At 39.1% G+C, this 17,397-nt stretch overlaps 1 protein-coding gene across 4 annotated transcripts in view; it reads right to left on the bottom strand.

Moving 5' to 3' along the window:
• The window catches only part of NOL4 (nucleolar protein 4), a 183,867-nt gene that overhangs the window by 8,397 nt on the left and 158,073 nt on the right, over window positions 1-17,397 (bottom strand). For all 4 annotated transcript variants that reach the window (XM_042839931.1, XM_042839932.1, XM_042839933.1 and 1 more), the window contains one exon: window positions 2,604-2,784. In XM_042839931.1, coding sequence (XP_042695865.1) covers window positions 2,604-2,784 — 181 coding nt within the window. The remainder of the gene's footprint in view (window positions 1-2,603; window positions 2,785-17,397) is intronic.

The following is a 17,397-nucleotide window of genomic DNA, read 5'->3' as shown; positions in this document are numbered from 1 at the left end:
AAAGGACTTAAAGACCACACCTTTCCCTGATGTGTTTATTTCACTCCTACAATAAAATAAGGGTCATTGTACAAGCTGCTGCTTGCTCGTATTTAGCTGTTGCATGAAGGCTCACTCCATACGGTTGTGTAAGGAGCTAATTATGGATCTGTAATTTGCCATGTGGAAGGATAGACTGAGGAGGGAAGCACTGCAACAGCAGACACAGATAGTTCCCTGAGCCAAAGCCACCAAACTGTTTGGTGAGCAAACAGCAAAGCCTGTAAGATGGTATCAGTGTAGGAATGAACTCTATAGGGAAGGAAATTAAATTGTTAACTGAGTGGAAATGCCCAGAAATAGATACTCAAGCTACGAATTTTAGCTAGCTTTTCCAACTTCTTCCTTTTTCCTTGTTTTAGAAGATACACAAAAACAGACTGTATTTGTTTATATGTGTACTCTGACTGAGATGTGTATTTATTCTTACACTAGAAGAACACTTGTAAAGGTGATGAGAGCATTTGATTGGTTTCTAAACTGAAGAGGAAATGTGTTCTTAAAATTCATCTAGGTTCTAAAAGCAATTTGCAAAAAACTCTCAATTTTCCAGAGAGGGAATTAACAAGATTCCCCAAAATTAACAATGATTGAAAACAACCACCATATGAGATCAGTCAGAAGGGAATTTGTTACTACTCAACTACAACCCCAGTCAAGAATGAAAAACCAAATATCCGTGAACATGTAGGAGATGATGATCAAATCCCAAATAACTGACCTCCAAATCCTCCAAGTTTGTCCTACAGGGATACTAGCTAATGGAGCTACAGACTTTGCACTCAGTAATCCAGAGATAATCAGTTTGATTACTGATTGCTTTAGTGTCAATGAAACTAAGAAACTTGTGGCATTCTGACTCCACAACTTCCTTAATGAACTTCTTGAAATGGCAGGTGGGACTCAGGCCTGCAGCCAGCTAGACTGTTAGCATTAACAACTGGTTTCCAAGTGCAGTCACACAGGTAGTAAGTTTGTGCAGTTCTGGATCCCATGAGATCCCTGCAGAGAAGATGGACAACTCTGTACAATGCTGCAACTGTGCAGAGCCAACTGGAAGAGGTGCAATGGTTTACTTGGTCTTCCAAAGTTTAAAAAAAAAAAAAAAAAAAAAAAAAAAAAAAAAAAAAAAAGCCAAATTTGCCAGGGCAAGTAGGAAAAGGAGAGGAAGAAGAAATGTTTGGACATACATCACTATGCAACCCATAAGCATTCCACTGATTCCTGTTTCCTGGTATTGCTACACAGTGGAATGCAGTGAACTCCCCACAGTTAAGCGACAACGTTAGCTGTGCAGTCTCTGGATTACAGTATAACCATTTTTTCCCTACAAAAACCATCTTCAGCTTTAGTTACAACAAAGCATTAGACTCCTCTACATTAATGATACAAAGAAAGCATTGCTTCTAATCTGGAAGCAAGACTAATTTATGATGCTTTTCTTTTTTTTTTTTTTTTTTTTTTAAATAAAGCCTATACAGAAGTGACAAAATACTCTTGCCTAAAATCTGCAGTCCATTGTAAAAAGGGAATTACGAAAACGTATCCAGTTACAAGAGGTTTGAACAGAAGAACAGGAATACAACACAGTCATGATTCCACATAGCACATAAACCACAGTTTAGGATTACATAGAACAATTCTGATGGGTTCTACAGACAAAGAAGATGCATGGGAAGATCAACCCTACCTATACTTGAACGAAGGAGCAAACGCAAACTGTTTTCAGTGGGAACTTACTTAAACATTCTCTGACCATAATGTAATAATGTAAAATAGTGTAAAATAATTTTAAAGTTCTTGTATATTTTCCCAGGAAAACAGATTTCCACAGTCTTACTCCTGTGAAAACGTTTGATTAGAAATCATATTAAACACCGTATGTGTTTTTCATTCATATGGAAACAACTGTAATCATCATTCACTCTCTAAGTGAAACAATTTTGCGAATTAAAATACTGCATTTTAAGAGCCTTTTAAATACATAGCACAAATCATTCACAGAAGAGAGATGAAGAAGATGCAACTGAAGGTCACCAGTATACCATAAACTGCAGGCTGCAGCCTTGATAACATTTTGAAAATTGCTTAGCATGCTGAAAAATGTATGCCGCAGCTGAACACCTCCTGTCTTGCCAAAGTTAGTCCACGCACCTGAAGCAGAAAACTCCTCGATGACTGAGGATTTTTTCATTTGACACTTGTCATGCCAGATTCTTACCTACAGTAAATTAAGTTAGCCAGACAAACCATCTGAGAAATCTATGCTAATTCATTTCCTTCATAAAAAGTATGGAGCTTCATGCTTTCAAACTCCAGCCACACAGCATGAGTTCAGTCTCACTGAAGACTGTTGTGAATTAGTCCTTTGAAACTGAAAGGGACTTGTAACATCCAGAGAGCAAGGATTTTGTTTAGCAGTAGTCATCTGCAGGATTGCATTCCTCCTCATTATCCACTTACACTCCATGGATACTGAATCCCTTGGACTAGCTTTCTGTGCAGCAGAGTAAACACACACGAGAGCACATACACACAGAGACATATTTCATAAGGCAACTCACCACTGCTAGAAGCATCGTTGAGATTTAGCAGCCCACCTCCGAGCCCTCTGTAACTATGGTAACTGTAGGTCCCATTTCCATTGATGTACAACACCTCCTGTGTGCTGGAAACAGCTGATGTTGAGTAAGTGACCTGGGCTGGCTCCTGTTTATACTGTTTGTCAGCTGGTGTAGCCTCATCCTGCAAAAACAAAGAAAGGTTTTGAGTGTTTTGTGTTTATTTTTTTTTTTTCCTTCATTCTACCTTGCATAAGAAGTGTCTCTTCCATTGTTAAGACTTCCCATGTACTTGCTTTCACAAAATTTTAATTCACATTAAACAAGCACAGACATGTCTCTGAGAGGCAGAACAGCAGCTAATAAATAATCTCAGATCTATGGGAAACCTGTATTTTTATTTATTTGTGCTCCATAGCCAAACATACTGTTTCTTAAAAGGGAAGAGGCATCCTCTCATCCTGAAGAGCTCACTGTCTCCTGCAAAACCCACCTCTGTCTAAAAATAGTATGGGAAACAAGAAAGAAGCCATTACTTTCTGACTACAGGAATCACTTCTCTAAGTAGGAAAACTGTCTCCTTCTCAATAAAAGAAATCAATGAAAAATGCTCCAAGTACTTCTCTTGAAGTATCATTCTCAGAAGTGACAGAAGGAGTAGAGAAACTGAATATAGTCACATTTTCCCTATTTGCAGATGGCTCAGACAGTGACCATGCCTACAAGGATCAAAGGGCAAAGATGATTCCACAGACATGATTTGAAAGCATTTATGATCTTGCAATTGAGCAACAACTGCACATCATACATTTCCCTAACACTCTGTTTACTTCTGTTATGCTTGCATGATACAGAACAATATTTAGCACAACTGCCCCACAACTTTCCCCGTGAGGAGATTGTTTCAGAAGTCTGTTTTCCTCCATCAGATGCTGTAAGTACTGCTGAGAGCCCCATACCTCCACTCAGACTCACAGTGGCCACACCAAGTGAAAAAGAAGAAAAAAAGCATTAAGATTGACTGTTTTATTAGATGCTAAAGGAAAACCACCAGTGTCTGACAAACACATTTCAGTAAGTTCAAATAAAACAGATCTAAGGAGCTATAATATTGGGGAAAAAAAAAAAAAAAAAACAAGTTTGGTTGCTAAATATACCAAATTTTCTGAGATTGCTACAAAAAAATTACAAACTTTTAAACATTTCAGAAATATCTATGTATATATCAGCAATGGAAGAATCAAATAGTTCAAACAGCATCCAGATTCTGTCGAAGAAAAAAAAAATGGCCATGAAGCAGATTTCCTGTTTGCATTAGTCGATCTCACCGTCAGCTTTTCCAAGATGAAGAGATCCCTGTCTTTTAGTTATTTACTGGCTAAAGAGATTGGGCTATAATTGAGATGACTCACAAGATAGAACATATTAAAATTTCTGTTAATAATATATTTAATACAGAATGTTGAATCATCACATAATTAACTCCATAAACAATCAGAATGAGACCTCTTGGGCACTAATATGAGCTGAAGCTAAGCTCTGCAATCTTTTTTTTAAGAGTTGGCCAAATTGGTCTTGTACACATTTTCTTAAACAATGATAGACTCAAGTAAAAATTACATGATTTTTTTTTCTTTTTGCAAAGAATTCAACCTTAATATAATTTACCTTTTAACTCCAAAGGCAACTGATATCTGCCATAGGAGATAACATATTAATTTCTACAAGAAAATATTCATAAGTCATACAGGAAAATTATTTCTTGGCAACAAAGCATAAATCACCCAATTCCTTAGCAGTCTCAAGGTTGGGATCCTTATTTCTAAAACTAGATGATCCTTTCTGCTATAAACTCCCTCAAGCCCTCAGTTTATGCTCATGAAAATTTTCAAGGGATCTTCAGCAAATTTACCAATACCCGGGCCACTATCAAGGGTGCAGAGCGAAGGGAACTAAATCATGTAAGCTGCCAAAACAACTGTACAGACACAACTTATACAGCATATCTTTACCAATACATGTACCAATAACTCCAGAGTAATTCCTGAACAGCCAAGAAGTGCTGTCCCACAGATGAGAAGCGCATCTCCTTATCCTATCTATTTGTGTACCACAGATTTGCTGTTCCTGAATATACATGCACTCTAGAGCCCCTCTTGGTCACTGAACCCACCATGTGAAGTGAACACACAGCAGTGAGCTTTTTTCAGAGCAGATGCACTGAGCTCATGGAAGAGCACAACAGAGCCTGGCCACAGGGCTGCACAAGGCTGTATGCTGCTGCATGCTAGCCTGTGTGTTGGAGCACACGGCTAAGAGGCAACAGACCAGAACTGTGCTTTCTTGTTGCAATGCACAGTGAAGAGGTGTAAAATCTGGAATGTGAAGTCTTTGATAGCTTTGGTGGGGGGAACCTGAACTCAAAGCTTCCATCTCCTAGCAACCAGACTAAAAGCAAAGCTCTGGGAGGAGTCATAGTCTGAAGCTGTGCCACTCACTGAGTGGAAACATACAATTCATAGAACAGAAACAGCAAACAGTCAGGGAGCATGACTCAGGGATGCCTCCAGCACAGCTCCTTGTCAATACTCCTGACTCAGCATCTCCCTGTCACAGAATTCATCAGCTGCTCTGACAGTGGGATCCAAAGGGTTTGTATCAAACCATTTACAGCCACACAGGACATGTAGTGTGCCCTGTGCTGGGAACTCAGAAGGTAACCACATCCTGGCAGGGAAGACACTCCCAGGACCATGAGATAGGTTGAGCAGGATGCTGGGCATGGGACTCTTGGTTCCATGAGATACTTAAAAGGTGCCTCCTTCTAAATATTACATTTTTAAAAGCAGTACCCAAATAATGACTAAGGCACCATTTTTTTCAGTCCTCAAGTTTAGGACTAAGTGCTTAGCTCAACACCTCAAGATGCTGAAATGTAGAAACAGGGTAGAAACTTTATTCGGAAGGAAAAGTAATTTAGACCTTGAGCATATGATCTGGAAACTGATAGAATCACAGAAATACAGATACCTCTTACATACATAAGCATGCTAAAATGCACATTATCTGTTCACTTGATAGACTGGAGTTTGTGACTGTCAACTTAGTGTATATCAGAGAGATATACACTGTCTCACATTTATGCCTAGGTCTATATCAGGAGATTTTTTTTTTCCCTTCAAATTCAAAAAAGTTTCTAATTATTTTTATTTATTCCCTCATGTAAGCAATTAAATAGTCTTCTAAGGACAGCACGTAATCAGAAAAGATTTCATGAACAATTGCATAGCCTTTATACCAAGGAAGCCCTGCTCTGACTGATACTCTGAGCATCTAAGGAATAGTTTAAAGGGAAATACCTCCTACAGCAGCACAGATGTTATTACAGAATGTCACAGCTGTGCTACAAATAATCCAACTGGCAGCATCCCAGCATCCAACATCAATGCCAGAAGAGATACAGTATAGACATCTTTTTAAGGAGTCTGTCTTCTCTGGAAAGAACTCTAGGCACAAAGGTTCCTTTTTGTTTCTTATCTCCTTTACCATCATCATCATAATAAAAGAAACAGCTTATTAAAATAATAAGGCCTGGCAAATTGATTCCATTCTGAGTTTTGATCCCATATATACACATGCATATGCATCAAAAATCCTGTGCACTCCCATTAAGACAAAATATAGCTATTGTCTTGGCTGTCACCCCACTGTTATCATCAAGCACAAAAAGCAAATGGACAATGCCGACTGACCGAAAAGCTAGCAGAACTTCTGCAAAGGGAATGTAAATTGTAATATTCCAAAAATGGCAAAGATGGTGACGTTCAGTTAACTTGCTGCTTTTCATGAAAGCCACTTTCTACCAGATCAAATTAATAGCTCCACAAATACCAGCTTTTAACCGCCCCTATGTCAAGGTGATTTTTTTCCCCACTCAATTAGAAAAAAAAGAGACAAAGGAACACATTTTTGCCTCATGTTGCCTGACATTTCATTTTTGAATATATTAAACTGCTTAATGTGGATTAGTTTTTGTTCCTGTCAGTAAGTACTGCTCTCACAAGACAACTTTGAGGCTAGAAAATCCTGAATGTAGATTAATCTTCAAACAGATAGGAAAGCCAGTCCTCCATTTCTTCAGCACAGGAAAGAACATATTCACTTGAAAAAAATGAAACACTTTCACATTCTTTAAAATAATTTTTAGCCTCAATGGCTTGTAGTGGGGCTTTAGAAAAAAATTAGTGTTGCATATATTTTTCCCATCTGGGCCACACCAATTTATTTCTGTGACTTTTGATTCAAAAGTGAAATCAACAGAAATGCATGATAAAACCGTGCAGTACTTTTCAACATATACCCAATTAATCCTCATAATACTCTTGTTGGATGGGCCTTTTATCACTGTTTTCCAGATAGTGAGATTCTGGCAACCTTAAGCTAGCATTACTACATCAGTGCTTGAGTTCTACAACCATAATAATGCAATGGCCTTTGGTTTCTCTAACTATTTTATTTATTTATTTATTAAATAATGGAAAGAAGCCTGACAGGAACACTCTGCTGAATCTGCAGGGGATGGGACTGGACATCAGCAACTGCATGCAGCAGGGTTGGAAGCAGGGCAAACCATGGGATTCCTGGCCCCTATTGCCAGGTCTGTAGGCAAGTCCCCTTCTGGCAACCCAGGCATTGCTGCTGTTTCTCCCTCCACCAGGACATGAGAGCACACATCCCGCACTCTGCCTCTTCACATTTGTTCCATGCTGTGCCTTCCAAATACCGATTCATCACATCTTCCTTGCTTTTGCAGTTCCACCTTCTACCTTCCTTCTCAGTTTTCTTGCCCATAAATTTTAAATTCTCCTTTTCAAACAAGACTCTTGTTCCCTGATACCTGAGTGGTCTCAGCAACTCAAGTCTTTTCGTTTCCTATTTTGCATTTCACCACTGTTAACATTCACCAATCTGAGGTTCTCTCTCCCTCCCAGGACTTTTTTCAGCCTCAGAGCCCCAGTATCCTATCCTTTTCAACAAAAGAAAAGCTGGCTTCTACATTTAACAAAAGTCACTCCTGTTTTCACTCCCATGTTATTTTTCGTTATTCACTGTTACAATCAGAAAGGTCAACACAACGGAAGGGCGATACAGGAGTATAGTAGCAAAGCGCCTAGTGCGAATGGAATGCTGTTATGAAGGAAAAGCACTCACCCATCTCTGAAGAGCTAAGTTTGCAGGGAAAATTCCACAAGGAAGGGTTCTCCAATCAGAGATCCTCCCCCACTGGCAGTCAGCTCTTAAATAGGGTCTAAGAGAGGTGCAGCCAGAATCCACCTCTGCTGATCACATGGGAGAATTGCCTTCACCTGTGCTCGCAGGGCTGACCGGGTCCCTTCCCCAGCTGTTCAATCAGTGGTTCAGGCTGTGACTCAACAGTTACCATACAGACGTATCTGACCCTCTTTCTTTCACTTCTACTTTATTGAATCCCATTTCACAACCTCGCTCTTTCTTCATCCTTTATCATTATCACTCTTGCTGTGGTTCACAAATCCAGTGCACATCTCCTGTTTTCTGTTCTGAAACCAGATTCCTGTTACACCCGCTGAAATTCAAACATTCTGGTAATTTAGCAACTGAATATCAGTTGTGTAAGCATGGGCATCCAGCAAAACATCCTTGGCTTAAATGACACCAAATGTACCATTACAGTGTAAATATTAGATAGTATTATTCACCTATTTATTGTGAAGTGGTAATCACATTTAAGGATCAAATTATCCTTAAAGGACAAATCTTTCCTTGTTTTTGAAAGTGGCTGAAGTTTTCTCTGAAATACTTCAATAGGTGGAAGACATACAGAACAGTAAGCATCATCAAATTATTACCCAACTGCATATCTGGTATGATAATAGAAAGTGTCAGTTAATAGGTGATGATACCATTGACTGCTTTGATTACATGCATTGTTCTGATTGAACTTTGCATCTTTTTATTGGTTTTAAATGCACAACATTAATTCTCCTGGCTTGACCCACCTTTTAATTTTATGACCAATATCCTGGAGGCCCAGAAACCTGAACAATATTATAGCATATCACAGGAGAGTATATTTTCCTTTAACACGGCAATAAGGCTGCTGATTCACTTAGCAATGAAATTCTTAGCAATAGTGGAAGTGGAATTTTCACAAAAGATGGATGTGTGGATTCATTTCAGTTTTGGTTTTCACTCCACATTCTTTCTCATTCCTCTCCAGTTGCAAAGGCTAGTACTGGCATTATTATCCACTAAATAAAACCTGCTCAGGACCAGGGAGAACAAAATTAAAGACATACACAGTTCACTGAATTTGAAATCCAAATGAGGCTTTATGATTATTCTTTAAATGAAAAGAATCAGACAATGCAAAGTACTAAATATTTATAGTCCTTTAAAAGAATGACATCTTTTAACAGTATTAGAGGTGTTCTTACTCTAACTGTGATCTAAGCATGGAGGTAAAATGAGCGTAGAAATAGGTGACATCTTTTCCTAGACCAGGAGAAGAACTTCTATTCCCTAAAGCAAATGTATTAAATGATACTACCTTTCTCAGAAAGCCTTATTTCTATTCTAACACAATGTGAAAAAGCTAGATGTTTGGCTGAAGTCAGCATAGATTCAGTATTTGTAATGAGAACATTTCTACAGGTTTCCTGATCAATTTGTGTGCAGAAGACTTGTTTCACGTGACTTTGTTTGCAATGTTGCATATCTCAAAACTATTATTAAAAAAAAATCCTACAAAATTCCCCATCTCCATAGTTAGGCATTCAAAATAAACATCTACCGGAGATTTCAACTACTCACAGCAGATCTATTGCTGAAAACTGAAAATTTATTTGCTAGAATCTTTATAGTTTGTTTCAGAAAAATATTCAAAACACACCAGAGATGTATTTTATCATAGGTAAAAAGTTATTCTCTGATAACTTTCCAAGACAGATACTGAATGTTTCTCCACCTCTCGGGCTGCTCACGATGTTGTTTTTTTTAAGACAATACATACACTGAGCATCCCCTACCCATTGTCCAAAGTTATCAGGACAGATGGATTCAAAAAGCTAATTGTACTTCTGGGCCAATTTCTCCCACTTCAAATTTAGTTATCCTTCACTAGAGACATTCCAGAGGATAAAGTACTAGAATGGCTTAACGTCCAGATGGAGACTGGTGACAAGTGGTGTTCCTCAGGGGTCAGTACTGGGACCAGTGCTCTTTAATATTTTCATGAATGACACAACAGTGGGATGAAGTCTGCAGATGACACCAAGCTGTGAGGGGTGCGGTCAACATACTGGAGGGATAATAGTCCATCCAGAGAGACCTAGACAGGCTCAAACAGTAGACCCAGGTGAATCTCACGAGGTTCAACAACTCCAACTGTAAGGTCATGCAGCTGGGTTGAGGTAATCCCTGCTATCAGTATAAGCTGGGGGACGCAAGGATGGAGCACAGCTCTGATGAAAAGAACTTGCAGGTACTCACAGATGGGAAGCTAGACATGAGTCACCAGTGTGCCATTGCAGCCCAGAAAGCCAGCTGTATATCCTGGGTGCATTAAAAGAAGCATGATCAGCAAAGTGAGGGAGGTGATGCTTCCCCTCTATTCTGCGCTGGTGTGACTTCATCTGGAATAATGTGTCCAGATGTGGAATCCTCAATACAGAAGAGATGAAGACTTGTTGGAGCACATCCAGAGGAGAGCCACACAAATGATCCAAGGGATGAAATACCTTCCTACAAGGACAGGCTGAGGGAGCTGGGGCTGTTCAGCCTGGAGAAGGCTCCAGGGAGACCTGAAAACAGCCTTTCAATATCTAGAGTTGGGCTATGAGAAGGAAGGGGACAATTCTTTAGCAGAGTCTGTTGTCATAGGACAAGAGGAAATAGTTTCAAACTGGAAGAGAGGAAACTTAGATTGGACAAAAGAAAAAAATCTTTTACAGTGAAGGTGGTCAGGTACTGAAACATTTTGCCCAGAGAGGTGTTGAATGCCTCATCCTTGGAGACATTCAAGGTCAAGCCAGACAGGGCTCACAGCAACCTGATGTAGCACAGATGTTCCTGTTCATTGCAGGGAAGTTGGACTAAATGGCCTTTAAGAGTCTCTTCCAACTCAAATGAGTCTGTGACTCAATGATTTATGGATGAGGCCTATGCGCAACCAGGAGAGAGACTCCTGTTTTTGGTCTGTTTTTTTTCCCCCCAGAAGTATTAAGAATAGATTTGAACAAACTAACTAAATTAAAATACAAAGTCAACTCCAAATGTTTTTAAAGGACTTATGCCAAATACTCCTTTTTTTAGGAACTGTTTTGATAGTTCAGTGTAGACTTGCCAGTGAAGTCAAGAGGATCCTAATTGCTGTTCTCACATATGCACACTATTTCTTCTCTTGAAAGGAACAGCTGGGAGACTGCACAGCTTTCCACTTCCTAATCTCTTTATTCAGACTTAGATCTTATTTTTTCATTACTTCCCTCTCTGCATCATTTTTATGTATTTAAGGCAGGTATGTTAAAAAAAATCAAGGGAAAGCCCATTCTTAGGAATTTTCTGTCACAAGGATAACATCAAATGAAAAAAGTGCAAGAGATGCAAGACATTTCTGACAGAAGAGTTGTTATTAATGATTTTGATCTGTATTTTATCATATCCATAATGATTAATGATCCATATTTTAAGGACAAAAAATGATTAATATAATTTTTCAAATAGTGGTATATTGGTATAATAGTTTTTCCATAATATTTCCATAAATAGTGGAAATATTGCTATAGACTACTTGAGCTACATCAGGCATAATAGAGTCCAATTAGGAATCCTAACTCCCTGCAACATGAATGGAGATGTGCGAGATCTTGAAGTGCCCATCAAAATATTGTTAGCTGCCAAAAGTTCAAGAAAAAAAAAAGAAATAAAAAAAGAAAAACTACCATATTTCAGTTTCTGATTATAAAGGTAGTAGGTTCCTTATGTTTTGCAGTTATTAACACTGAAATGAATTGCCAGAATCAGTGCTGTCACCAGGCATCAAAATTGACAAAGCCAGCGCTTGACAAGAAATGAAAGCATGAGACTAGCAAGGAAAAAGATCAAAACATAAAGGTGCTATTGTGGAGAAGACAGAAAAACACACTTTAGTCTTCTGCACTCCTGATGACATGACACATTATTTGTAGATCGGAACGAGTATGTTAACCTTAAATAAAAGGTTAGTGTTTTCACATTGCAGAGTTTGAGCTGTGTGGGTTTTCTGGTGATTTTTTTGTTTTGTTATTGTTTTAACTCCTGCCACCTCTTCTACAGAACAGAAAACTTTCAGAAGAGAGACTCAGACAATTGTTGCAAGGAGTTGTCAGAGAATCACTTTTGCTGGAGTGATAGCAAAGCAGAGGGATTGTTTTTCATTGCCTGTCAGCTACGTGCAGTTCATTATCCCCTGTGATATCAGAACAACATGAGCTTTCAGAGGTCACCAGAACTGCTGGCTGAGCATGGAAACACAAACAAGCTAGGCTTGTGGTCTATATATCTGTAATGCAAAGTCACTGGGGAAAGGAGAGACTGGGTTCTTCTAAAGATTGGTTCTCTCTCTGCTTCAATTGAGGATAGCTTTTATATTCTGTGGTGCTTGAGACAAACTCACTTTCTTCAGTGAAGTTCAAAATAGGTGATTCCCAATGTGTTTTCGCCTGGAAAGTGCCCTGCAAGTTACCTTTACGGCTCCTGCTGTTCTTGTCTTAGGTAGAAGTTACAGTGGTTCACAAGATACTTGAGCATTTCCTGTTATATTAAGAAGGAAACTGAAACTTGGATATGGTCGTGCTCTTGTCTAGCTTTAATGTAGGAAAAAATGCACTTTGCTAATGGTTTCTCAACTAATAGTATTAACTGAAAGTCTCAACACAGAGACATAGTGCAAGACTGCATACTGCACTGCAGTGTACGCACAGCTTCATTAGTGTGATTTTAAATAATGTGCCCAGTGATAGCCAGCACCAGATTAGGAACTTCTACTGCACTTGGCTTGAGAAAGTAAACTGCTGCTGTGCCTTTGAATCTTGGCAAAACTCCTCTGTGTTCATGGTATTCTTCACAAAATACATGGCATTTATCTTGGAGAAAGCCCAATCTATTTCAATTCAGAGGGACAAAAGTGCCACACAAAGAGAAGAGTAGTCCTCAGAGCTACAATTTAATGGAGGAAGATGAGAGGAGAGATGATGGTTGGAACTGTTGCTTTATCCCCATTGTACCAACAGAGAGAAGAGATTTGTTAAGGTCCAGACTTCACACAGATGTTTTTCCTCTTAGGATAGGCAGATACAAAGGCAAATTTTGACTGAAGACCTGCACAGCATAAGATAGCTCAAGGCATGGGACTAAGGGAGAGGGCTAGCTGAGCCTGTTCCTAAGGGGACTTCAATTGCTAAGTGCCCCACCTCAAAAGTGAAGCACCAGGATGCTCCTGATACAATGAGATTAACTGCAAATCTGAAGAAAATACATGTAAAACTTCAGTGGAAATTAGACACAGCCTTCTGAGCAGGAAAGCAATTGTTATGTTTCTGCATATATCCCTTGTCCTTTGAAAGCCTGCTTCTCTGCAGCATTTAGCACCTTGCTTCAGCAAGGTGGTCGTGGATCTTTTTTGCTGCCTTTTCATTGACAGGAAGTACAGACAGAGGAGTCTGAATGCCTGACCATTCTAACAAACAGCATAAACTGCGTGGAAGCAATGTTGTCACTTCCCATCCCATGAGCAGTTTTGCCTTCAGGTAGTGCTGTTGAATGAATCAACATATTACTGAAATTGAGGCACGGTGATAGAGATGTAGCAGTACCTGCTGCTGAACCAGAAAGATGCAACGTGAAATTCCTCTGTTGCCACATACACCTCTGGTTCAGAACAGGCCTTGCAATGCCTCAGGCAACTCTGCTTTTATTTATCATCACAGTGATGGTTTTTTCCTTTTCGTAGATGTGTGTACTGTTCTCAAGAAACTATGTCAGTTCCATTACCCCTTGCCAGTATGTTATTTTATCATTATTATTATGGGCAACAAGTTCAGTTGGGATAGATGAATATCACTCCATTCAGTGCAATAGAACTGTGGCACTAGAGAACTTTTCAAAACTCATGAATCAAGTATTTAAAAAGCATGCAGGGGAAATTGTGTGGGAGAAGTGGAGCAATGCTTGTGCCAGCTTTGTGGATTTATTACTATAGTATCATCACAGGCAATATAATTACACCTCCCACTATAGGTCTTTTCATTTCTTACTTTATATGTGGCATCACTCTTGTAAGGAGAGATAATAACCACATTCCAACCACCCAAGAAAGGTTGAGGTCACAGTCTGGTAACAAAGAAGGAACTGCTTACCCCTTTCCAAGGATCAGGACTCACCAAAAACTCCAAAGGAAGAAATCACCAAGTAGAGATACTTCCATTGCAGCTGCCAGCCCTTCAGAGAGGTTCCGGTCACACAGGTGAATGCTTCCACCTGTGCTCCCAGGGATGGCTACACCGCTTCACCAGGTGCTCAGTCACGGGTTCAGGCTGTGAGCTAATGTTTCCCATCCAATTCCCAACCACTGACAGGATATTTTCTAGATAAAAATAGCTTTCTATACATCTCTTGTCTCTGAGGTATGGAGATTCAACTGCTCAAAAAGATTTTACTGGAAAATTACAGAATATGGTTTGGAATTTTTGTGCTTTTTTCCTATTTTTCTTTTGTGCTTCACATTCTTTTAATACTGCACATATTACTTTCGACAGTGAAGGGAAACACTATATATTAGACTCCAAATGAAATTCTTTTTCATTTAGATACAGGAGATGATAGCCTAGACGTGAAGTGCTTGAGGTCATTGTGGAAGTTTCACCCAATTAAAAATGCCTCTGTGTTCTGCCTTGAAAAGGAAAAACATCCTGGAGATTCCAGTAGCATATTGCCATTTTTAAAGAATGGTGTCTCTGCCATGGGTAAATTCCAATAGGAGTTACAGATAACTGCCTTACAAAAAGAGTTTTCTTGTCTTAAAATAAGAGAGTGTACAGTTGCTTTCCTGTACACATTTAATGACTGGTTCTTGTTTTCAACAGGTTCAGATATCTTGAAGTGTTTTGCCCTGTGGTTGATATATTTGATTCCTAACTACTCAATTTCAAACTTGCCTTAAAATCTGAACTGTACGTTTGTGAAAAACAAAATCATTTCTATGAATTTAATGCATGTTTTTAAACACTGCCTCGGGTACAGCTTGACTTTTACAGTTAAAATAGAAAAAGACTTTTAAAAATAAAAGGTATCTTAAAAAAAAAAAAACCTCCCCACCATGTCTCTAACCATTTAATAGCAGGGAAATGCTTTGCTAGTGAAGAAGACCAACTCTAAATATTTTAATGAACTCAGTGCATGTCCTTTGATTTCAGTTTTGTATTTTAAAAGAAGATTCAATAAATAAGTGATGCTTTGGGGTATGGCCTTTTGATTCCATAACTGTAAAACCATAGCAATGTAAGTGGCTGGACAAAACAAAGAAATGACCTCTGATTGGGCTTTGGAGGATGCAAAGTCTGATTTGCTTCATTAATGGGGACAGTAAAACTGAAGCTTAATATGAAATATCATGAGTAATAAGCATTAAATTTGTGCACTGCAGTACAAATCTGTTCCCCAAATATTCTCATTTCAGGGGAGGATTTGCCTGGCACAATGCCTGAGCTGTTGGCCACTGCCTACTTGGCTGCCTTGCCCTGCACCTAGCCTCTATGGCAGCTGGTGCTGATTCCAGGCGATGCACTCAATTCCTGCTCCCACTGTTGTTTTTTTTGTTTGTTTGTTTGTTTTTTTCTTAGAAAAATATGTTTCTAAATTTAGTTTAGGGACATCAAGCCAGTTGTTGAATTACAAACATGATCTTGCTATCAAACAGAAGCAGTCTGTGCATATATTTCCAAATATATTTCCTGTGTGGAGAATTGCCTTGTTCTGAGGAATACAACTGAACACATTTTGCAGTTGATGCTTTGAATTTAAAAGTAATCTGTGATTGTTTAAAATCTTCTAAATCTACTTACTTTACTAACCAAAACCAAAACACATCACTGTTCTCTTGAAAAATAAGGATTTGCACATGCACATTGTGAGTTTGCGCTGATTTCATAGAATCATTAAGGTTGGAAAACATCTCTAAGATCATCAAGTCCAACTGTCCACCTACCACCAATATTGTCCATTAAATCATGTCCCAAAATACCACATCTTCTCTTTCCTTAAACACTTCTAGGGATGGTGATATCACAACTTCCCTGGGCAGCCTGTTCCAGTGCCTCACCACTCTTGGAGAAGAGTTTTTCCCTAATATCCAACTGGTGCAACTTGAGGCCATTACATCTCTCCCTATCACAGTTAACTGGGAGAAGACTCTGACCCCCAGCTTACTACAACCTCCTCTCATAGAGTTGTAGAGAGCAAAACGTCTCCCTTCAGCCTCCTCTTCTCCACACTGAACAATACCGGTTCCTTCAGCCATCCCTCATAAGACTCGTGCTCCAGACCTCCAGACCTTCACAGCTTCATTACTCTTCTCTGGATGTGCTCCAGGTCCTCAATGTCCTTCTTGTAGTAAGGGGCTCAAAACTGAACACAGTGCTCGACATGTGGCCTCATCAGCACAGAGTATAGAGGGATGTCATCTCCCTGCTTCTGCTGGGACAGTATTTCTATTATACACTATTTCTAATATAATTCCTTATGGTTACAAAGGTGTTCAGCAGAACAGCCTGCTCTGAAGGTGCAACACATCTCTTATGCAGAGAGGTGCCAGAAATAATCGTGCTTGTTAAGGCTCCGTGGGGATCAAAAATACCAAGGAATTATAAATTGGCTCACAGTTTCAGCTAAGAATAGTTGGTCAGATATTTGCTGCCAAAACATTTCATTAAACTGGCTCAAATTCTGTATGACAGAAGGGATTTACTCCCAGAAACAACATCCCCACTCCATGCTCTAAGTGAAGCCCTTAGCTAAACACGGGAAAGACAAAATTAGACCTTTATATACTTGTCTAGAAACATCTGACAGACTAGAAAGAGCTTCATGTTTAATATCTTCTTGTATGCGAAAGGAAGGGATCATTAAATATCTCTTATTCCTGGCTTTCAACATAAAAATGGGAAGAACAAAAGGCCAAAATCTATGCCTTTAGGCCTGAGTCTCCTGAGAACAGTTATATTCATATTTCCATCAGCCTTTCCTCTTCTGTCTTCTTGACAGAAGACAAATATTAAAGACAGGGTAAGACAACTATTTTGGTCCCCGTTCATTTGCATTCCATATAGAGTAGGGAAGGGGATAAGATTATTTTAAAATTAATGTCCAAAAAACATTCCTGAGCCTTCAGCTTTATCAACCTCCAGAACAGAAAACTGACACAGCATCAATTTTACCTCATGTTCAAGATTGCAGTTCTGAATGTTCAAAATGTTAGCAGACTGAAATTCAGCACAAAGAGCCTGGAAAAATAAAGCTTTTTCTAGTTTAATGATCTCTGTGTTGAGGTGAAAAATTACCTGCTCACCTTAAGGCCCCAGTGTAAATCCAAAGCATGAAATTATTCTCAATTGCATGCCTTGCACATTATTCCTTTCAAGTACACGCTGCAAATTTAACACGGGCTGGGCTGACTGCGGCAGGAGGGGGTTGCCCTGTGATACTCAGCAGTTCTTTCCAGCTG

Source organism: Centrocercus urophasianus, unplaced genomic scaffold, assembly GCF_019232065.1.
Source record: "Centrocercus urophasianus isolate 14NV4802_14NV808 unplaced genomic scaffold, USGS_Curo_1.0 seq_11, whole genome shotgun sequence".
In the NCBI taxonomy this organism is placed as follows: Eukaryota; Metazoa; Chordata; class Aves; order Galliformes; family Phasianidae; genus Centrocercus; species Centrocercus urophasianus.
This window is presented reverse-complemented; position numbering and strand designations above follow the sequence as displayed.